General features: G+C 30.9%; 14 protein-coding genes across 14 annotated transcripts; 6 read left to right on the top strand and 8 right to left on the bottom strand.

The window, feature by feature from the left end:
• Positions 1-393: 393 nt before the first annotated feature.
• LSM2 (Sm-like protein LSM2) lies at positions 394-840 on the bottom strand (the record flags this gene model as incomplete). The annotated part of the gene is made up of 2 exons (XM_003684824.1): positions 394-627; positions 787-840. The coding sequence occupies 2 exons, from the start codon at positions 838-840 to the stop codon at positions 394-396; spliced, it is 288 nt and encodes a 95-aa protein (XP_003684872.1).
• A 456-nt stretch (positions 841-1,296) lies between these two features.
• On the bottom strand, positions 1,297-2,643 carry GDI1 (Gdi1p; the record flags this gene model as incomplete). Its single annotated transcript, XM_003684823.1, has 1 exon — positions 1,297-2,643. One exon carries the CDS (start codon positions 2,641-2,643, stop codon positions 1,297-1,299), a length of 1,347 nt encoding a protein of 448 aa, XP_003684871.1.
• An 874-nt stretch (positions 2,644-3,517) lies between these two features.
• Positions 3,518-3,964, top strand: AIM7 (Aim7p; the record flags this gene model as incomplete). The annotated part of the gene is made up of 1 exon (XM_003684822.1): positions 3,518-3,964. One exon carries the CDS (start codon positions 3,518-3,520, stop codon positions 3,962-3,964), a length of 447 nt encoding a protein of 148 aa, XP_003684870.1.
• Positions 3,965-4,429: 465 nt separating this feature from the next.
• RPS13 (40S ribosomal protein uS15) lies at positions 4,430-5,649 on the top strand (the record flags this gene model as incomplete). The annotated part of the gene is made up of 2 exons (XM_003684821.1): positions 4,430-4,450; positions 5,215-5,649. 2 exons carry the CDS (start codon positions 4,430-4,432, stop codon positions 5,647-5,649), a joined length of 456 nt encoding a protein of 151 aa, XP_003684869.1.
• Positions 5,650-5,968: 319 nt separating this feature from the next.
• RRG1 (Rrg1p) lies at positions 5,969-7,153 on the top strand (the record flags this gene model as incomplete). The annotated part of the gene is made up of 1 exon (XM_003684820.1): positions 5,969-7,153. The coding sequence occupies one exon, from the start codon at positions 5,969-5,971 to the stop codon at positions 7,151-7,153; it is 1,185 nt and encodes a 394-aa protein (XP_003684868.1).
• Positions 7,154-7,315: 162 nt separating this feature from the next.
• Positions 7,316-8,005, bottom strand: RTR2 (putative protein-serine/threonine phosphatase; the record flags this gene model as incomplete). Its single annotated transcript, XM_003684819.1, has 1 exon — positions 7,316-8,005. One exon carries the CDS (start codon positions 8,003-8,005, stop codon positions 7,316-7,318), a length of 690 nt encoding a protein of 229 aa, XP_003684867.1.
• A 453-nt stretch (positions 8,006-8,458) lies between these two features.
• MAG1 (DNA-3-methyladenine glycosylase II) lies at positions 8,459-9,373 on the bottom strand (the record flags this gene model as incomplete). The annotated part of the gene is made up of 1 exon (XM_003684818.1): positions 8,459-9,373. One exon carries the CDS (start codon positions 9,371-9,373, stop codon positions 8,459-8,461), a length of 915 nt encoding a protein of 304 aa, XP_003684866.1.
• Positions 9,374-10,219: 846 nt separating this feature from the next.
• On the top strand, positions 10,220-11,317 carry DOS2 (Dos2p; the record flags this gene model as incomplete). The annotated part of the gene is made up of 1 exon (XM_003684817.1): positions 10,220-11,317. The coding sequence occupies one exon, from the start codon at positions 10,220-10,222 to the stop codon at positions 11,315-11,317; it is 1,098 nt and encodes a 365-aa protein (XP_003684865.1).
• A 253-nt stretch (positions 11,318-11,570) lies between these two features.
• DOA4 (ubiquitin-specific protease DOA4) lies at positions 11,571-14,483 on the bottom strand (the record flags this gene model as incomplete). The annotated part of the gene is made up of 1 exon (XM_003684816.1): positions 11,571-14,483. The coding sequence occupies one exon, from the start codon at positions 14,481-14,483 to the stop codon at positions 11,571-11,573; it is 2,913 nt and encodes a 970-aa protein (XP_003684864.1).
• A 995-nt stretch (positions 14,484-15,478) lies between these two features.
• On the bottom strand, positions 15,479-16,063 carry PAA1 (polyamine acetyltransferase; the record flags this gene model as incomplete). Its single annotated transcript, XM_003684815.1, has 1 exon — positions 15,479-16,063. The coding sequence occupies one exon, from the start codon at positions 16,061-16,063 to the stop codon at positions 15,479-15,481; it is 585 nt and encodes a 194-aa protein (XP_003684863.1).
• A 710-nt stretch (positions 16,064-16,773) lies between these two features.
• On the top strand, positions 16,774-17,865 carry MRPL3 (mitochondrial 54S ribosomal protein mL44; the record flags this gene model as incomplete). Its single annotated transcript, XM_003684814.1, has 1 exon — positions 16,774-17,865. The coding sequence occupies one exon, from the start codon at positions 16,774-16,776 to the stop codon at positions 17,863-17,865; it is 1,092 nt and encodes a 363-aa protein (XP_003684862.1).
• A 369-nt stretch (positions 17,866-18,234) lies between these two features.
• On the top strand, positions 18,235-19,080 carry CSI1 (Csi1p; the record flags this gene model as incomplete). The annotated part of the gene is made up of 1 exon (XM_003684813.1): positions 18,235-19,080. One exon carries the CDS (start codon positions 18,235-18,237, stop codon positions 19,078-19,080), a length of 846 nt encoding a protein of 281 aa, XP_003684861.1.
• Positions 19,081-19,091: 11 nt separating this feature from the next.
• On the bottom strand, positions 19,092-20,279 carry PEX12 (ubiquitin-protein ligase peroxin 12; the record flags this gene model as incomplete). Its single annotated transcript, XM_003684812.1, has 1 exon — positions 19,092-20,279. One exon carries the CDS (start codon positions 20,277-20,279, stop codon positions 19,092-19,094), a length of 1,188 nt encoding a protein of 395 aa, XP_003684860.1.
• A 376-nt stretch (positions 20,280-20,655) lies between these two features.
• FBA1 (fructose-bisphosphate aldolase FBA1) lies at positions 20,656-21,741 on the bottom strand (the record flags this gene model as incomplete). Its single annotated transcript, XM_003684811.1, has 1 exon — positions 20,656-21,741. The coding sequence occupies one exon, from the start codon at positions 21,739-21,741 to the stop codon at positions 20,656-20,658; it is 1,086 nt and encodes a 361-aa protein (XP_003684859.1).
• Between the last annotated feature and the right edge of the window lie 1,187 nt (positions 21,742-22,928).

The following is a 22,928-nucleotide window of genomic DNA, read 5'->3' as shown; positions in this document are numbered from 1 at the left end:
AGTTTCTGTTTACGTTGAAAATAATAAGAAGATCCGATCCTACGCTTCCCATCTGCCATAATATAATAGTCTGTCTTACATCTGTCTATCTATTATATTATAATCCTGTCATAACTCTGTCTATTGTAGTATCCGTATTACAATAGCGTTGTTCCTTTTGGTTTTATCTTATAAAATATCATTTATATTTTATAAATTTTTTAAATTTACTTATTCTTCTTTAACTAGATTATACAAATTTCAGCATTACAATCTAAATGATTCATTTATTGATTTGTTTTCATGTTATACATGTATATAATTGTTATACATGCATATGTGGACGTTTAAATGTTTAGAATTTCTATTTCTCAATCTCTTCCTTTATTTTTTTATTTCATCTTGGCCTTTTTTTTAACGTTTGTCACTCATTGCTTCTCTTCTTGCTGCATCTTGTAATAAATTAGTGTCAACCATGTTCTTTTGTAAATATACATATCTTACATTAGATCCTCTTATGAAAATGTTCCTTACGGATGTCAAATGTGGATATTTTGTCTTGTCATTACATGATATATTATCTAATTTCAAATTTAAAAATTGGTCAACTGATTTCAATGTACCTTTCAATTCAATATCATTCTTTAACTGTTAAAAAATAAGGATAATTCATAACATCAGATACTAACGCAGTAGTTCTCACTAAAAAGTTAGAATTAGTCAATGTCATGGTTTGATTTGTTAGTATTAAAAGGATGCTATTAATGGGGTAGTGTGGATATAATCTTTCAATATTTTAAAACATACTTCAACGGTGACTTCTTGGTCCACAAGAGTTTTGAAAAAGGAAAAAAATAACATAGCAGTGGTATATGTTATTACTAAATAGGTATATTCTTCGTTGATGTGTTCTTACAATGAACTTACTCTTTAATACAATTGTCTTTTGCTCTTATGCATCTTAATTATATTTTCTTATAGTCGAATATGTAATTTTTCAAATTTTATTAAAAAACTGAATTTACTTGACAACGTTATGTCGCCGCCCGCCTATTGCGCACAATATAAAAATTAAAGAAAACAGATACACACACACTGTAAACCTTAATAGTACTATATTATCTTACTATTATTGATCAGAAACATATAGATATTTAATACTATATATAAAAGAAGAAACTACACTTGTCTCTTTTGATCTTCTATGATAGTTTATAGTCTTCAATTACAAAAAGCTACATATCATTTATGAAAAATAATAGATGCAAACAGGTACATTATACTACAATGGATGTTATAATAATGGTACAATCATTATCATTCTTGAAGTTCTCTAGTTTTCAACATTAAGGGATGACCTGTAACCCTAAAATAGATATCCTTAACGTCATCTGTGGTAGTTTCAAAATGAGAAGATGCATCATAAGATTTGGATAAAAAGATATTGTCTTTAAATCCGTCTTCTTTCGGTTCAAACAATTCTGCAATTCCCATAAATTTTTCTGCAATTGGGCCTAATAATTTCAATGCAGGTTCTAGTTCTATATGCGGTTTATCTGTTTCAACAATAGTAGAAATAATGGCAATATAACGTCCTTTACTACAGACATTATGAGAATCAGAGACTACAGCAATGTAAATGTCATTTGATCTACCAACTTGAGATTGTGGAATTATGATTTGTAGAGAGTCAGCATCACCCGTGCCTGGAACTGAATGTTCCAATATACAAATAGCTCTTATAACCCTTTTTCCAGTTGATTTACATTTTTCTGGGAAATAAGTCGGATCAGCGATAACTACTGGTGCTCTGAATTCACCTAACTTTGTCTTAATGCTTTTGAATTTATCATCAGCAGTATACATAATTTCTTCAATTGGGGTATCTAGCATATAAGTACCACCATAAATAGCTGATAGTCTGGCAAAACCTTGTGGAAGTTCTCCTAAACCGTACATTGGATACAAATATGGAGACTTACCATATTTAGCAACACTTTTGCAATACAATAATATTCTCTCAAATGTTGGTCTTGCTGGCTCTTGGATATAATCGTCATTAGTCCACAATGCCATTGCATGCCCTATAAATTCTTTAGTTGCATTTCCTAATCCAAATTTGTAGAAAACTTCATCCATTGTATTTTTATCCAAATCTAACCCTTGGTGTGTTGAATTATCATCGTCATTGTAATTACTAATCCATTCTAAAAATTTCTTCATCCTTCTTTTTTCAAAGATCCCCATCAAAGGGGAAGTAATTGCTTCCATTTCATTGCTTGGAACTTTGTAAATTTTACCATTTTTAAAAACATAGGATCCTGAAACTTGCTTGAAATCTAAATAGCTTGTTACGTTAGTATGCACCAGAATATTCGTCAATTCACCATTTGCCATTAAAAACTTTGGAATTAAATCAACATTCCAATCTCTGTCTTTTCCAAATTTAGCTTCCCTGTCAGCATCTGACATTGGTTTTTGTTTAAATTTATTGAATAATTGGGAGAGACTTGCAGAGGCTGCTTCACCACCATAATGATCTTGTCTATCAATATGTAAAATCTTTTTACCATCCACAGATAACAAACCGGATAATATGCACTCGGTTAAACCAGTACCCAAAATAATAACATCGTAATCTGTATCCAAATCACTTTGGCTCATTGTATATTTCTTTTCCCCTTTATAATACTCTTGGTTGACTCTTTGAGTATACTTCCTTAATCAGTCAGTTACACGGTGACTTAAATTATGGTTAATATAAATATAACAAATGTGTTTTAAATACAATTGAAGTGAGATTTCTGTCTGAGTAATTTACAAATCAAAGTGATTGATCTATGATTTTTCAATAAGATTTTTTTCTTCCTTTTTCCTTTTTTAGGGAAGCTGTGAAAATTCACTTAGGTTCCTATATATGTGAATTTACATTTACTGAGTGAATAATTACTAACGAGATGCATAACAATTCAAGAATTTAATAACTGTGTTGCACTATCTATTTGTAACTAAATAATCAATACTGCTGTATTGTGTAATGTCAAGTAATACCGTTTATAATATTCGTAGTTAAAAAAGTAGTAAAAATACAAATTCGAGCTAATGTTTTTGATCTAAAATGAATAGTTGTGACAAGTTTTTTTCGAATAAAATAGGATGCATGCGTTTGTATTTAACACGTTATGACTAGCTTTGATATGCATGGACTTGTAACTTTAACCTTACTTGTCATATGGTAGGTACTACAACATTATCATATAAAAGTTTAAATGATTCAAGTATGTAATTTCGGGTAATGTCTGTTGTTAAGATATCAACAGAAATTTCGAAATTAAAACCTCAACATAAGCCCGTTTGTTGACCAAGCATTTTAAGAAAAGGGTTCAAAGAATATAATAATGTTGTAAGTAAGTTTTCAAGATTGATATTCAATTATTAAATGTACAATTGTTCAATTTAAAATATTTTACTATACTTTTCCAAATATAAAAGTATATTAAACTGAAAATAAACATAAAAGGATATATTTGTGATCACTATGTCTACCTTAACACACATTGGCTCTGCCACCAAAGAAACAATTAGAAAATTCCGTACATCGACATCGAGAACTGAAGTTATAAAAGCTTTGTCCATTAAAATTGCCTCTAAACCATCTTATGAAATTGTCATTGAAGAAGAAGAAACCGAAGAACTAGATGAAATTGATTCATTAAACGAATTAGCAGATATTTTACCGGACAATTCGCCAAGATATGTTTTAATGGCTTACCCATTGACAACAAGAGAAGGAATCAAACAAGCACCATTAATTCTATTATTTTGGAAACCACCAACTGTTGTTTCTCAAGAATGGAAAATGTTATATGCCAATTCTCTTGAATTAATAAGGCATGAATGTGGTATTAACAAATTGATTGAAGTCACAAATGGTTTAGAAGATGAAGATCAAGTCGAGGAGTTGATAGAAGAAATAGAAAAGTAGTATAAAATTCTATATATATATACAACTGTAATAAAAATAAATTAATACAATACAAAAACAACTAATATTCTGTGAGTGCTATTTATCCATCATATAATAATGGAATATAAATGTCAATATTGAAATGACTGTTTAGAGAAATATTAACACCCACACACCAACAGTTTACGAATTTTTATTTTTTTATTTTTTTAATAGCTTTACGAAAATGCAGATTAAGCGAAATTTTAAAAACTCTTTCAAAATTGAATGACATGGTTGAAATTTTAAAATTTTTCAAACCATCTCATTGACAAGTTTATCGATGGGTTTGAATAATATATAAAGATATTTAATTGTTATATTAAATCTATGCAATGCTTAATTATAAGTATATTATAAGAAGGTTTTCATTTCGTAGGTAGTGTATTTGTTTACAATAGAAAGTATAAACCAACTAAACCAAAAACAAATAATACATCAAAAATGGGTCGTATGCACAGTTCCGTATGTTTATTTCCTAACTAGTTTTAAGATAATATAGAATTGTAAATTGCGATAGAGTAACCTTTTGAAGAAGTTTGTTACTTTGAGCGTTGTGGAGCTATTTCATTGGATCATTTGAGTTTCAATTATTTTGAGATTTAATTTTATGTGTTTTAAAAAACCGGTCTGCATCAAGTTTATGCTAATAACTTAAATGTAATTGAACGTTTAAGTTTGCATCATATTCTAGGAGAAAAACATTCTCAATCTTTTTTGGTTGAGAATCTCCGAGATGCAGTAGCTGGGTGATTCCAAATTATACATATATTTATTATGCCAAAGAGTTTTGAAGTGGGCTATACCTAATTTATGTCATGAACTATCGTTAGTGAATGATGTTATATAAGTTAGGTTACATTTTCACTTTTGAATTCTATTGACAAATACTGTATGTTGCATTAATTCTTTTTATATTTTTGTAAAATGATTATATGCTTATCAAAATCAATTGCATTGATTTTGGTAGATGTAGTAAGAAGATATTATTCTTATTATTTCGTATTTGGATTATTTAAGTAAACGACACATTAAAATTAAAACTCTTTCTAATTGTAAAAAAAATTCATCTTTCGATTTAACTTCATTATTGTTTAATGTAAATAGTTCTCAAAAGTTAATGAATCGTGCATTGCACAATTAACAAATTTTAGTCTGTATTTACTAACAATTAATTGCATATATCATAAAAAAATTGAATTTTTAATGGTTGCAAACGTTATATATAGGGTAAGGGTATGTCCTCTTCTTCTCTACCATACTCTAGAAATGCTCCAGCTTGGTTCAAATTATCTTCTGAATCAGTTATTGAGCAAATCACCAAGTACGCCAGAAAGGGTTTAACTCCATCTCAAATTGGTGTCTTATTAAGAGATGCTCACGGTGTTACTCAAGCTAAGATCATCACTGGTAACAAGATCATGAGAATCTTAAAAGCCAATGGTTTAGCTCCAGAAATCCCAGAAGATTTATACTTCTTAATTAAGAAGGCTGTTTCCGTCAGAAAGCATTTGGAAAGAAACAGAAAGGATAAGGATGCTAAGTTCAGATTAATTTTAATCGAATCCAGAATCCACAGATTGGCCAGATACTACAGAACTGTTTCCGTTTTACCACCAAACTGGAAATACGAATCTGCTACTGCTTCTGCTTTAGTTAACTAGAGTGTTTATTGTAACTATTTGTATTATTATTTTTTACATAAATCAATTTTAAACATTTTATTTACTAACTTAAGCTTTCTCATTGCATTTTTAATCATTCATATGTATTCTATATAAAGTCTAATTAACAAAAATTATTTCCAATTTCATTAATTTTTATTGTTATTAACTTTAAAGCGATTTCTTGATCTCATCTAATCAAGGTAAGTTATGTACATATACATACATATATACATGCGTGCGTATATATCATTTTTGTCATCATTTTTGTCATCATTTGTCCATTAAATTCACACTAAATAGGAATCAATATGTGATAATGGTTCTGCATTTTAGGTTACTCCAGAGTCACAGAAAATATGTTATACATTTATACAGAGCATCTCATAGAAATATACTTCGACAAGTAAATTCAAAGAGTCTCCAGCGAGCCATTATAAACTTATTGCATAACGAAGCAAGTAAAAATACAAACAATCTCTCCAGTTGGCATGTCTTCATAGCCCTCACAGACCTAGAGAAACTCAATAATCATCTTATGAACAATGAGATGGAACAAGTGATACAAATAGTCAATGATTATGGGGAAAAATCTAATTGTAAAGATCCCAATATAGATAAAAGCGTTGAATTAATTAAACGTTTAACAAATGCGAAAGAACTAAATGATATAAACAGAACCAATCAACAAAGTCCCGAAATTGTCAGAGATATGTTTATTCTAGATCGATATATTAAGAAATTACAGAATCTTGACAAATTACCAACTATTATACCTAAACAGACAAAAAGAGAATTATTTATGCCATATGCTTTGCATGAACATGCTAAAATGAAATTAAATATTATACACAATAGGTTACTAAAGGGTCCGCCACCTGTTTACTTAACGAAAACAGTTATGGGAAAGTCTGATGTATGGTTCATTAGATCAATCTTCAACAAGAAGAAAAACCAATCGAAAAGTCTAACGGCAATTCTTATGACCGAAAGGAAAAGATATCAAAAGTGGATAGATTTTATCAATTCATCAAAATATTTGGTGCAAATGTCAATGTACGAGGGAATATGGGATCATTACCTTAAATCAGGTGAGATTACGAAAATTAACTTAGATAAATTGCATTCTGATTTACTTTCTAAAGTTCATCGCTTTACTTCAAATAAAACTGGAACTTTAGAGGATTTAGTCAAGAAAGTCCTTGCAAACCAAGAAGCAAATAATGACACTCTAATTCAATGGCTTCTACCAATATCTGAAATTCTTTATAGACTAGAAGATAAGGAATTAAAAGCGCAAACAAAGTTCAAATTATTTAAAACTAAATTGCAGGACCCCAATAACAAAATTATAAATATTTATAAAAAAAGAAGTCAATTATTGTATGAATTAAATGTCACTCGTTATAAAAATGTCGTAAAGGATCTACCTACAGTGGATATATTTAGTCAAACACAGAACCTGAGAAGCATAATGAAAAGACATAAATTATGGAGTAATTAAAAAGATCTCAAAGTGAAAAAAATGATATGAATCATGAACATATATGACCTCATATTATAATAGTTCTTTTTAACCTAACATGCATATTCGTGAAGTATATAGTTGCCGATTTAATTAAGCATTTTTTATTTAATATTCTAATATTATATTAATGAAGTTTAATTATTCCTTAATCAAATCACCTAGTTCCGAAGGATCATTATTTTCTATTATCTTAATATCAGAAATCCATTTTGAGATATCAGATTCTACTTCATCCTGTGAATCATCTGCATTGTGAATACCCAATTTTTTCAAATTAGAGATCAATTTCTTAATGTCCTCATCTGACGATTTGTTTCTTACAATCTCTTCAAACAACGTAACTGTGTATTTATCATCCAAGTTATTAGAGTCACCTACCTCTGATGAAAGTTTTGTAACGGGACTATACAAATGAACTCCCGTCCTTGCAAATAATGCATCTTCAGATAATTGTGTCATGTAAAATTGTGAGCATTTAAAATGAAATTTTGAACAGTATGTCGACAAATATGCATAGGGATTATTTTCCCATAAAAATTTCTTCGTAACATAATTGATTGAAAATGGATCACGTATTCTTTCTGGAGATTTATCACAAAGAGGATATCCACATTTTTTGTTCAGATTTCTTTCATCAATCAAATCATTATATAATTCTGGAGTTAAGAGACGACTCAAATATTTCAAACTATCTTCATCTTTGCAACATGAATCACATAATAACTCTAAAAGCTCAACAGAAATGCTCTCTGACTCTTTCATAGATAGTTGTCTATGCTTTTGATGGCTCTTCAACACATTTTCCTGAATATTCTCTTTGCTAATCATGTTTTATTTTATGTATGGTGTATCTGCATTAATACTTTATCAATTCTCTCCACAATCTTAATGTTGTGTAATAAATAAACTGAATAAATTACAAAATCAAAAGACAAAATAGTTCGCAACTAGTAGATGTTTATGTTAGTCTTAGAGTTCTCATGTCCTATGCATATATATACAATTAACAGTCACCAAACCTGTTTACCTCATCGCATTCTTGTAATCCTTTATCATTTTGATATTTGTCATCTTGCAATAATTTAAATGCGGACATAGAACATTGGAGATTACTATGGGAAAAGGTAGTACAATTAATTTGAATATTAACATATTTTATTAACATTTAAATTTTATATATGATAATTATATTTATAAGGGTTGAAATATCATGTAATTATTAAGATACCTAAATTACATTAGCATGATCAAAACAAATCATTCATCACTTTTAGTTGCTAATCAATATATTGGATCAATTCTTATTCTTTTTTTTGTCATTGCATCGACTCTGGTGGATGATAATCTCCAAAGTAAGTACATAAACACTGTTCTGTGTGGTGCAAATAATTCACCACAGCTTTCGACTAGATCATGGTCATATACTTTAAAAGTAGGTCTCTTTGCTTTGTTGAATTTTGATTTTATTTTTTGTGTTCTTTTACTTGTCAAATCTTTTAATATGTCTGGCCTTCTTTCGAAATACAGAGAACAGCCTCTTGCGACACCTAGGTCATCTGCAGCAAACACGTTAGGTCTCTTTAAATCCATAGTCAAAAACATTTTTGCACTCCAAGGGCCTATACCTTTGATGTTCGTTACCAAATGATCAATGATAATATCATCATCTGCTTTGTTAATGAAGAACAGATTTTCGATTTCAGTTTTTTTCTCAAAAAAGTAATCAGTCAATGATTCAAAGTAAGACAACTTTCTTCCACTGAACCCAGCTGCTCTTATTTGGCTTTTGAATTCATTGCCATCTTCTCCATGAAACCGTTCATATACAGTTTTTATTGTTGGTTTTTCATTGTCGAAAATATCCAAATATTTTTGCTTTATGGATAATGAAGCTTTATTGCTGATCTGTTGTGCTATTATCACAAATGTCAGCCTGTGGAAAAAATTTTCCACTCTCATTTCAGTATCAGTAATCTCATCGCCTTTCTTATCAATTTCAAAGTTTATAAAATTACCTGACGTCAGTACGTCAAATAAGGAGGGATCTTTTTCTAAAATAAATTTACATCCTTCAATAAACTCAGGAGTATGTGCCTCGATAAATTCCTGTGATAGGGCTTTCGAATCAACAATTTCTTCCTCTTTGATAGCTTCTCTAGTTCTCTTTTTAGATCCTTTTTCTTCAGATGTTGTCATTTCCTTAAACTATATTATTAATCACCTCTCTTTTGGAATAAAACGTTATATATGCTCTTTTAGATAGTATGTGGTTCACAAAGGATAAAAATCAAATATATTAGACTATTGTTTTAAGATGTAGTGTAAATCTTTAAAATATAACTCTGCTCTGCGCTTTCCGGGAGTTCTTTTGTATTAAATAAAGCTCTTCATTTATGAAAGTTCCGAATTGTATTAAGATCGCATTCGACACTCTCTGTAATAAAACAATTCACTATGGTTTATAACCAGTTTTGTTCAATAAAATCTATAAATCTATAAATCAATAATTATTGAGGTTAACTTCATTTCTGATTATCATTAGTATACCATCTTAGTATATGCATGTTCAGAATAATTTTTATAAGTCATGGTAAGAGTTCTTTAAATGTACCCGATCTAATTCTCATATATTTCCCTGTAGCAATAGAAGTAGGCTAGTAAAAATTATAACACGATTCTTGTTAAGTAACTCACTGGTTCTGTAATCAGTATCTTGTTAAAGTAAATTATATTTAAATGAACATTATATATATTGCTTGAAACTGCATACACATACATAGATATATAGTTATACATTGTAAATCTTGGAATAACAACAGAGTTAGAAAAAATTGAAAATAGGAAATTGTAAATCAGAATTAATGATTTTGCTATCATTTTAATATTCACAAAACTTCTTGAAAAGAGATTAATCATCTAGATTTAGTAACTAATATATTTAGATTTCCTTGGTATTTATATTCAAAATTAATTTAAGATTTCCCAGATTGATCTCAGACAAATATCAAAAGAGGAACTCTTCAAAAGAATAAATTTGGTGCAATGGATTTTATTGTTGAGAATGAAGAATCCTTACAAGTTGGTTTGAAACCAGCTGACGATACTGACACTACTGTAAGTGATAATAATGATAAGTCGTCTGGAATTATTATAAAAAAAGATGAGAAAACTGAGCATGCTTTTAATCAACTGGAGGACACTGTTGCTAAAACATATGAGAAAACTTCTGAAGTACTTGGACAGTATCTTCAAGAAGATGAAGAAGGTATACACATTACACTCCCAGATTTTAATACTGATGTTACGGACAAAGCTCAAGAGTATTTAAAGTCTTTAGATAGTAACCTTCAAAATGCTGAAGAAGTTGCTTCAAATTATTGGAAGAAGGTGTCATCCAATAATTTTTGGTCATCAATGTCAAATTCCTTGTCATCGCAGTTAGATAAAGTTGTAAAAATTAAGGATGATGTCGTAAGGAATACAATGAAATCCGATAATAATACGAGTAAAAATACTTCTTCGTTATTGCATGTTGCTGGTAATAGAACTGAAGCTGAATTAAGGGAGTTATCCAATAATGAAAAGTTATACACTGACAATAAATTAGAATTAGAAGAGAGTTTTAATGTTGATCAAAAGACTGATGAAATTTCAAAATTATTAGAAACTGATAAAGATATAGCCAAATTGATGAATAAACTTGTTCCTACTGACGTTACATATAAAGATTTTTGGAACATATATTTTGTAAATAAACAACAAATCAAAGAAAGAGAAGATAGAAGAAAAAAATTACTTGAAGCTGAAAAGAAATATGAAGAAGAACATGATGACGTTGGTGGTTGGGATGATGATGAGGATGATGAAGAGGATAATGAGTTAGAAGAGAAACCAGTTATCATCGAAAAGGAAGATGCCGTTGAACCAACTATAGAAATCAGTACCCCTGCGATTGAAGAAATAGACCATAAGAAGGCAGTAGAAACGAATTCTAATGTTAATGAAGTGTTACCAAACATTGATAATGGAACTTCCGATAAGGCTGAGAGAGAAACTAAGACTCAAGAAAAAAATATTGAAGCAACTGTCAAACACCAAGATGAAGACGAAGATGAAAACGAAGATAATGATTGGGAATAACCATAATATGATTAATTTCAAATGAAAAGTAATAGATTCTAATGTTTCGCTATTAATCAAAATAACTTCATAACAAAAAGACAAAACAGATTATTGCATTATGACTTGTTAATATTTCAGTTCGATATATTACATATAAGCAAACTCATTAATGCTTGAAAATTTAAAGAAATTTTTAACTATATCAATTGTTTTCTATATATATAATAACATAATAATAAAAAATAATAACCATGCGATATAAGATATATTTCTAAACTCCATACACTCTGTGATAGAATAAAACGTACGCATTAGAAGTTATGCATTCATATGAATTCTTCAAAGGTCTGATTTTAGTATCATCAAAATAACGCCATCCAAACTTACCTTTATCAACATAAGATGTATAATGCCCACCATATAAACTTCCAAAATGTGCTGCAACTGCATTTAACTTATAATTGAATGGTGGTATTTGGCCTCTGGTTGGCAATTCCTCTGTTACACCCGGCGGCAGCCTGCCATCAAAATCATTCGCCCAATAGGGCGTTAGATCCAATAAAAATGGATATTTAACAAAAATATTATTCTTATTTAACATGTTATCGAACCTCTTGAGATGAATAATTAAATTTCTTGGCAGCCTTGTGATCGTTAATTTTTTAGTGGATGGTTGCTTCTTTTTACAATGAGGACATGCCCATAATTCATCTGTTTCTAAATTCTCTACCTTGGTAAATTCGTTAAAACAATCAATTATGTTACACGATTTACCACGTGGAACTGGTACGGATAATACCGAAAATGCCTGATACGTAGTCGAAGTTCCTCCACAAACCTTACATCTTAGTTGCGAGGCATATTGTCCTTGAAATTGATCAACTATTACGCTAAAATCGGTAGTTAGATATCTCTCCCATTCAATAGATGAAGCAATTCTCAGAGACAATTTTTCTCTCATCTTTTCAGCGTTCGGTGAAAGTTCCTTCAATGGAGGGTTTGCACCACATTGGTTTAAATCTTCGTGCAATCCATCTAGTAAGAATTGACAAAATTCTTGACTGTCTTGTTGCAAATCACTTCTAAAAATTGAATTTATAGACCCACAAGCCAATTTAAACTGAGCAGGTTTTACTGGACCATTTCTGTCATTCTTACTCTGTTCAGACCCTTCAGTATACATTGTATTTATTAGTCTCGCAAAATTCCTTGCCAATACCCCCTTCGAGCCTAATTTACTCTTTAAATTGATATGTTTCTCATATGAATTATTTAAAAATATTCTTGTAAATTCATGAGAACTTAATAAACATTGAATGATACAATTTAGATAACATGAATTACCCATGTTTTCCAAACCTATAGAAAAATCGTAATCCTTGTCAGAATTAGTATATGATTTCAATGTGTCTGATGCTGAAGGTAACTGAGGCAATGAAGGTAACGATTGACTTGGTGGTTTTGACGTAGCCGATTTTAATAATAAGGGTTTCATTGTAGATCCGCTACTTGGTTTGTAATTTTCAATGCTTTTTATATTATACAATTCTGAACTGTTGATGGGAACAAGTCTATGACCAGGAGACGATGATTCATCGAGTCTCGATGACGGGGTTATTACTCTACTATTGATAGGAGAAATAGGGCCCATGGTATTATTATGAATATTCATATTATTAGTAGAAACAGTTGATAAGTTTGGAGTTTCTGGATATCGTGATATATTCAAATTTATCGATGGTTTTGAATTGACAGGTAAGGAATACGCATTGGTAATTTGAGATGTGGACGGGGACTTGTGAGGGCTTTCAGAGTTTATATTATATTGACCTGAATTTGAATACTTTGTCATATATGGTGAAGCTGCAGGATTTCCATTTTGGGAAACTGTTGGAATAGAACCATTTCTATTGAATAGGCTCTTAAAACTCGGTGTCCTTTGCGGTAACGGGGATTGCTGTAACGGTAAATGATAATCTTTAGAGTAGCTGAAATTACTGGAAGAATTCATCATCACTCTCATCGAATTATCCTTGGCATAGCCCACATTAGCGGTCAATTCAGGCAATTTTTGTAGATTAAGAGCTGAAGTGTTTCCTTCAATATATATACTATCCCCACTTTGCTTCTGTATCTCTGGTTTCTCAATTAATTTATTATTATCTTGAATTCTAGTAGTTGTAAAATCAGGTTTAACTACATCAGTAATCGGTGAGGATGCCTCACATTCTCCTTTTTTGTAGACCCAATTTTTAAACCCTTTCTCTAAAATGAATATTTTTACATTTTTTTGAAACATTGGTTTAGTGAATGATTTGTTCATTAATAAATCTAATAACACTAACTGTTGGTGTAGATAAAATTGTTTTTTCTCATCAGTGTCTGTACATATTACGATATAATTGAAGGTATCTTTTTTAGCAAAAGTTTTAACCTCATCACTAGGTGAAGTAATCATTGATTTTTTTTGTAATTCTAAGTCTGTAAAAGATTCATTGAATGATACAGGTTCAATGCATATAATATTTTTACATTTAATATGAGATTCTTCAAATTCCATTCTTGGTCGTACATCGATGACTAATAGTGTGTCATTATATATTTGAATTAAATGATTTAACTGAATAGCAGAGATTCCTGATCCCGATAATGGTAAATTAAATAATTCAGTATTTATTAATTCCTTGTTAATATCTTTCTTATACTCCTCAGTTGTTTTGTGATTCTTTGTGACTTGATTGTTTCTTAAATATGTCTTGATATGCTGTATTTTGTCATCATTTAATAAGGTCTTCACTAGCATGTTATAAATTTTCAATAGTTCTTCTTCTTCTTTTGTTGCATTTTGACTTTTGGAGTGAGCAAATTCTTGTAAATTAGGTATTCTGTTTAACACAATTATATGTATTATCTTATAGTAAATATATGCTGATTCATATAATGAATAAATGTCACCTAATAAGTTGATGTCTTTTTTGTCAGAATCATCTTGCTGATTTTTAACACTTAATTTCTTTAATTTCTTACATTCATCTTGATAGTTTGCTAATGTGTCAATACATTCCTGTAAGGAGGATTTCATATTAGTATATTTATTATCTTGTGAAATAAACTTATCAGCAATTTCTGACAATCTAACAATGGGATCAAAGTGTAACACTTTTTCTGAGTTAGTGTTCATCATTTTAACTTTTCTACTGCTTTTCAGTAAATAATGCTAAATAAAAAGGAGAGAGAGTGAATATAATAAATATTAATAAACTCAATATGAATTTTCCAACCTTAGGTTATTATGAGGAACGTTTTCAGTTTCTGTTTCGAAATTTAGTCTTTTATAGTTATGCAAAATTGAGATCACTACAGATCGAAGCAAAGCCAAAAAAAATATATAACTTCTATTATTTACAAGCAGCTCTATTATCAGTGTTATTTGTCAACTTGCCCTGTTAAATTAATCTCAGAATGTAGGGGAGTAGTCTAAGTATATTTTAATGCTTAGTTGTCGAATACCTTTTATAGTATAGAACAGTTCTATACGTTCTATAAATGAGAATTATGTTTTTTTTTGAGATTCGTAGCACCTAAAGAATCTCAATAGAAATCTATATAGATTTCCAATATGTAAGCTTCCTAAAGTGAGAATATAGGTGTTTATATTCTTCCAATATATAATACAATAGATTGTACTAATAAATAATTATAAATACTTAAATCATTACAAATAAGATTTCAGATTTTTGAAATTTGGATCCTTTATTTTATAATGAAGCGCCGTACAAAACTGAAAGGACGTCTAATTAACAATATATATTGACAAAGGTGTTGTTAATTAATATTATAAATAGTGGATCATTTCATGTATAGTGAATGAATGCAATTGTATTCGGAATTCTTGAATTATTAAAATATAAATATATATTCATTATAAAATTAATTTAAGTCTATGTACATAATAATAAATATAATACTTAATGATTAATGTAATAGGAAAGTTGACTTTCGGAAACCAGATATTATATCGATTACCCAAACCTCAGCAATATCGCAAAAAAAATTAGGTCGATATTAGTTGGTGAGTTTTTATGTATATCTGTATGTATGAGTAGATAGATGTATGTGTGCAAAGGTGGGTGGCCCACGAATAAATACATAATTTATTTCTTAAAAAAAACAAATTTCTTAATTATCGTATTCTTCCTTGACCAATTCTCTAACCATATTTATCCATTTGGTAGAGGCAAATGATGGATCCTTTGAGACATCAGTGTTTTCACCTTTTTGTTCGAAACCAACTCTTTCGTAAAATGGTATTAAGTGTTCATGTGCGATTATTACGATTCTACTACCGATCTCCTGGTTACTTAATTTTTGAATGTAGTCAGTTAATAATAAAGTCGCTAAATTCTTCTTTTGATAATCTGGATGGATGATGACTGAATGAATTGCAATAGTATCACTTGATTCACAATGGGTTTCACCCATCGACTCCAATGTAATGAATTGAGGACCAACCTTATTATTGGTTTGTATCTTAGTACCTAGAATATGGCCAATTAAAGTTTCTTTCTTCAATTCCTTGCCCTCAAAGTCTCTAATGAATAAACCAGAACACAGTTCAGGACAAGTATTTAAACGAAATTTAATTTTTTCTAAAGAAGCACGTTCATTTTCAGGAAAACCTTGAGTCTCTAAACTTAAAACTTGATCAACATCCTCTATAATTAGTGGTCTAACGTACATATGCAATGGTAAAGTAGATGCCATTGTTCAATAAAATTTATAATTAGTTTTTACTTTTTTATTGTTTTGAAATTCTTAGTTTCCTTAGTGAAATTAATAATAGGATACAAAAGAAACAGATGTATAAACATACATATATGACATTCAAACATTGTATAAATATATTTAATGATTTAAACAATCTAATCTTTATACCTTCCAATGACTTTGTATCTGTTTAACTAACAATTATTTGATTTGGTGTTTACACACTTTTTAGTTTCTGACTACAAATTTGAATTAATAAATTTGATTAAGTTGTCGCGTGATGTGTAATTGTTAGTGTTCGTTAACAGTGACGTCTCGAAATTTATTGAAAATGTTTGGAAAACCTTTAAAGAGTAGTGGACTTTATACTTATTGTATGTTCAATATATTTGGATTAATAGATGAATTATGCTAATTACTATTACAATCAGTGTCTACGCCCCCAAGATACTTTCATTTTAGCAGTTTGTTGAATTGCTCATTATTTATTTGTGATTGTTTTTTACCGGTGTGGTTCAAATATTGACTGAGATACAATTGTTCATAGCCAAGAAAAAATAGTATTTGTTCAATTGTGGTATATAATAAATATCATATTGGATTGTTGATAGTGCAAAAGATATAACGGAAAAAAAAAACAAAGGTATTCATTTGTGTAACATTGTAGTACTTCTCTTAAAAAAAGATATAGAAGTGCTATTAATAATATGGAAGCTATGATGCTGCAAGGTGCAAGACCAAGTTTGGTAAGGAATGTGATTGCTAACCACGGATCAAGCTTAAATATTTGGAATAAATGTATCGTGAGAGGATTACAGACTAAACCAGTATCGAACTTAAATGGTTATAAAGAATATTATCAAGGTTTGAAAAATGTAATTAACAACGTTCCTGAAGATCTTGCAACAAATTCAAGTCTGTTGAATAGTTTACATAAAAGATTAAATTTACCAAAAGAATTTAGTTATTCTTTATTATCAAGATGTCTAACTTGTCGCTCGTCACAATTACCAAATTTATCACAATTATCTCAAGGATCGGGGTATGTCAATACTGTCACTACAAGTAACCAATTTGATAATCATGGTTTAAATATTTTTGGAAAGAATATATTAACATACCATGTAACACATCATTTGATGAAGAAATACCCAAGATTGCCTACTGTGGTTTTAAATGCAGCTATAGATGCATACATCTCACAAGAAGTTTTGGCTAATGTCGGTAGAGGTTGGGGTATCGAAATAGAAGATTCATCGGTTTTAGAAAGATTCTCAAAAAATGAACCTTATACTGTTACATTAGGTAAACTGCGATTTTTTAATAATACGTTGAACAAAGAGGACGGTATCCTAGTCATATCTGCGGCCAATTACTCAGAGAGTTCTGCATATGCTTTAGCAGTAAGATCTATTATTGCCTCTCTTTGGGCATCAACTTATTCTGTCAATGATGCATTGACTTCAAAATTTATTAATGATCATATTTTAAGCAGAAAATTAGACATTACAAAAATTTTCCAATTCGAACAACCAACTAGAGAATTGTCCACCTTATGTGCTAGAGAAGGTTTTGAAAGACCAATATCCAGACTATTAGCGGAATCAGGTAGACTTTCAAAGGCACCTATTTTCATCGTCGGTGTGTTTTCTGGTACTAATAAATTAGGTGAAGGTTTTGGCTCTTCATTAAAGGAAGCTAAAGCTAGAGCTGCTACTGATGCTTTAATGAAGTGGTATTGTTACGAACCAACTCAATTGCAATCGGAAGTGATCGATCACGGTACTGTTATTGTATGATTTCTTTTAAAATTTTGAATTGAAATTAATTTTAGCAAAGGGGAAGCGATAGGAGCATATCAGGTCAAAAATTAGATTAAACAAAATAGAACATACTACACTAATGATTACAATAACTCAGTCATTTATATCAATTATATCATTTAATTACTCTTGTACATAAAGAAATAATATTAATATACAAATATATATAAGTATTCACTATTCACTTTTAGGCATCACCTATTTTTTACGAAATATAAAAATTAAGGAAATGGCATACTATTCTTCTCATGATATAAATAATTGATATATTTGAGAGAGTGTGATATTTCTGGTAACCAAGAATATTGAAGCATTAGCATCGTCGATCAACTAAGCTTGTCAGTAATGAATAATGAGTTTGCATTCATCACTCAAAACACAATCCGTGAAGTAAATTATTTCTATGAGACAAGAAACTTTAATGCAATAAATAATAGTTTTTTGAATTATCCGCAATGTTTTCTGTTACTTGGTCATGGTAGAAGCACTAATGCTGCAAAAATTACAAGATCATTAGAAGTTCCTTTGCTGAGTAATAAAGGTAATCTTGGTGAATCTGATTTTGATAGATCAACGAATCTTCATCCCGATATTCAAGCAATGTATAAGAGAATTAAATTACTGAATAAAATCGATCCCCTTTTGGAAACATCTGGGATATTATTAATAAACAATGAACATTTTGATTATGAAAATTGTATAATTACAATAATACAGGAACTGGGAAATATTAAGTGGTTGTTTAGATATTCCCCATCGTTTAATAAAGAGATTCTTCTAGATTGTTACCTGCTAAATCAAATTGGAGACGCAATTAGTATTAAAAAAACGTATTTTGAATTAGAGACAGAAAAGTATAGTTTCAAAACTGAGCAATTAAAAAAGGAGCTAGATACAGAATTTAATTATAATGATAAAAACTATTCTCTCTCAAAATATGAGAATGAAATAGCAGATCAAAAGAGAGTAATTTTACAAATTGTGAAAAATATTGACAAGATTACAGGCTATATAAAAAATGGCGGCAGGGATCCAGATATTCTGAATAAAATAGCATTACTTTTATATCAACTAAAGAAACCACCTACCGAGGACATAGAATATGAACTAATGAATCAGGAAAGTGAGATTGATATCATCAATATTGCATGCAAACAATTGGAAATTGCGAATAAATTAGACGGTAAGTAATGGTCAATTGTTTAGATAATGAGTCTACGAATACCATTTACTATGTTCCAATTTTTGGTTAAACTGTTGTATTTACATCCAAGCAGTTTTTTGTTAGTGACTGGACATCTTCCTTCATGCTGAGTAATATAATCTAAAGCACAAGGATAACACATGACATAACCTGTTTCTATTACACAGGGATTTTGAATTTTATCTTTGCAGACGGGACACTTATCTGCTGATTTTCTATTTTGTTGCAAATTGGATTCAGTCAAAGGGGGTCTTGGTATAGCTCTATCAATATTATTAAGTTTCCTTTCAATTTTCGAAGATATATTTTCGGCAGTCCACCATTGATATATTCTTAAAGTAAATAAAAAGGTAGGAAATACTTTGGTCCCAAGATATGACAGAACAGATAATGTATCAGTGAAATTTTCATTAAAATTACTTCTAAATTTATAATAATTTTGTCTCTGTAACCTTTCTCTATTATGCCTGCCGATATTCTGTGTAAGTGATCTATTTTTAGATTCCAAGGGAAATAATGCCCTTGAATATGCAATATTAAACAAATAATCAATCAAAGACAGCGAGCCAGTTTTGCCTGCTAAAAATTTCAACTTAATAAGTAAATTGAATATTTGAAAGCACCTTTTTATAATAGGATAAAATTTCCGAAATAGTACCTTCATGTATTTGCTTAATCCTGGAACCATTTCAGTGCCTTCCTCATTTTGAATAACTAAATGGGTTAGTGTATCATGATAATGATCTAATTTAGTTCTAAAATATGGAAATACAATTTGTTCAATGAATAGTGCTCGTTTCTGTAACTTCGTTAATTGCAATCCTAAAGGCCATTTCTTATCGATAGAATTGTCTTTAACATGAGATTTAAGTAAAACCTTATTTTCTGCATTAAATCTTTGTAAACCGTAGAATTTGTCAATAAAGGTTGAATTATATTTGTCTATATGGTGCCATTCAATTAACCCTTTCAACCCAAGATTAAACCATTCATCGAAATAATTGTTCACTTGTAACGTATACCAATTAGGATATCTTGTGATCCAGTAGTTAGTCAGTATATATCTAACAGAGTAAGGTACTAGTTCATCAATCTCCGAAGATGAAATAGGTTCATATATTGTTGGGTAGACAGAATTCGATGAATCATTATTCTGAATACTGGGAAGATTAGAATAGAAGCTCATTCTTTAAAATAAGATAAACGAACACAACGATTAGTTTTAAATTTCACAGGCAATGTTATGCCCTCAGCAAGCAGTCATCCTAGGGGTTCTATGTGGATTATTATTTGGTAAATTTAATAATTTTCAATAATACCTTTTAAATAATCCAAACTTCCTTTAAATTTTTGATGTTCCCGTTATTATAGAAAAACGAATGGTATGATGCTTAAAACCTCTTCTGTAGTTAAATAATGTCTGTTATGAAGTAAAGAGTACTGGTACAGTTAGATGTGAAAATATTCTGATATATAAAGTGATATATTTAAAATATTTATTGGTTCTATTAATTATAAAATATCATGTTATAGAGACCTACAATTTATTAAACTGAAGGAACTTATAAGACATTCTTAGTGTGGAAGATGGTTAAAGCTTCGTCGATTCTCTTAGTCATAGTGACTTCACCGGCTCTAACCCAGACTCTTGGGTCGAAGTACTTCTTGTTTGGCTTGTCAGCACCGTCTGGGTTACCGACCATAGTCATAATGTAGTCCTTCTTGGTTAAGACGTAGTCTCTGATACCAGTTAAGTAAGCGTATTGACAGTCAGTGTCTAAATTAACCTTAACAACACCGTTGCTGATACCAGTGTTAAATTCTTCTTGAGTAGAACCAGAACCACCGTGGAATACTAAGTATAATGGCTTAGAGTCAGCGGCGGCACCAATCTTTTCAGCAGCATACTTTTGGTGGTCACCTAAGATTTCTGGGGATAAGACGACGTTACCTGGCTTGTAAACACCGTGAACGTTACCGAAAGCAGCAGCAATGGAGAAATTAGCGGAGATTGGGGCTAAAGCTTCGTGGACAGCGAAGACAGTTTCTGGGGAAGTGTATAAGTCTTCCTTGGAGACGTGTTCGTTGTTAACACCATCTTCTTCACCACCAGTGATACCTATTTCCATTTCTAACCATTGGTTCATGGCAGACATTCTCTTGAAGTACTTGACACAAGTACTGATGTTTTCATCGTCGGATTCTTCAGATAAATCTAACATATGGGAAGAGAATAATGGTTCACCGTGGACCTTGAAGTAAGCTTCATCAGCTTCTAACATACCATCGAACCATGGTAATAATTTCTTAGCACAATGGTCAGAGTGTAAGACGACTGGGATACCGTAAGCTGGGGCAATGGATCTGATGTAGTGAGCAGCAGCGATGGAACCTTGGATGGAAGCGTTTTGACCTTCGTTAGAGACACCCTTACCAGCGAAGTAAGCAGCACCACCGTTAGAGGTTTGTAAAACGATTGGAGACTTAGCATCTCTAGCAGCTTCTAAAGCAGCGACAGCAGTAGAGGTGGAAGTGACATTAATAGCTGGGATAGCGTAGTTGTTGGCCTTAGCGTGGTCGAATAAGGCTCTGACATCGTCACCGACAATGACACCGCTCTTTCTCTTTAAAACTTCTTGGACACCCATTTTGTATATGTGAATATTACTAATACTAGTTACTGAGGTGAATTTAAAAAAGTGATTAAAAGAACAAAGGAAACAAGAAATGATAATACATTAAAAAATACAGAACTAGTGTAAACAAATAATTAGTTACAAGTTAGAAGTCTTATATATATATATATATAATAAGAGAGTAAATGAAGAAAATTTTTCAAGATCATCTCATATCATCTCATATCATCTCATCGCATCGCATCGCATCACATTTTAACAAAAGGCTGCCTTACGAAGTTCTCTCCAGAGAGTATATATTCACACTACTTAATTAGTTTAACCATTGCAAGACATTGCAAGGCTGACGAGCAGCTTTATCGAGTATGACCCATATGCATATACTTTGCAATCGACGTTGGGAAGCGATGTCGAGAACACATAATGAACGAGTTTCGTGTAACATAATGGCCAGATCGAGATTCCACTAATTGACATTCTCTGAAACATTTTTCCAATGCTGAGAAAACGCGCAAGAACAAGAAACTTGTGGAAGCCAAAACGTGAACCAAAATACCCGGCCACACTGTGCCCTCTGTGTTTAACTGCACTGAGAGCCACAATATAAACCATAGACGCTTTGCATTGCCATGCTGATGACAAGGACACTCATGCTAGGCCCAACACGTATTCATTGGCGTGCTTTACCTGTGGGGAGGAGCAGGAGAAAGTGGTGGGTGCTACGGTCAAGATCAAGTTACTGGTGGTGAAAAGTTAACTGGAACTTTGTACCTTCAGAAGCCAAATTATTGCAGTTGCCATTAGTATATTAACGAATACTATAAGATCCTGAGTCTATGAGTCGGATCATTACTATTTATTTGAAGATACCGCCCCCCCCCCCCACGGTATGACACATCATTCTCTTATTGTCGCTGAAGTATTTACAACACACGAATCTAATGCTTTTGTCTACCGTATGCATGTCATGCTGGCAGATTATGTGTGCTAGGGTGATCTGAAAGACTAGTGACTTCGTCTTGCGCCAATAACCAGTACTTCGTACTCATGCATAAGTATTATAATATGGGAGCCAGTCGCTTAAGTGTTGGTAACAACAGCGATATCTTCAGTTCATTATCATTCAGCATAGTTTTTTTTGCGACTATTCAGTTATGCAATGTCAGAACTTCGGTATCTGAAGATACATCACCATGACA

The sequence above is a fragment of the Tetrapisispora phaffii genome, chromosome 3 (assembly GCF_000236905.1).
Source record: "Tetrapisispora phaffii CBS 4417 chromosome 3, complete genome".
Lineage (NCBI taxonomy): Eukaryota > Fungi > Ascomycota > Saccharomycetes > Saccharomycetales > Saccharomycetaceae > Tetrapisispora > Tetrapisispora phaffii.
This window is presented reverse-complemented; position numbering and strand designations above follow the sequence as displayed.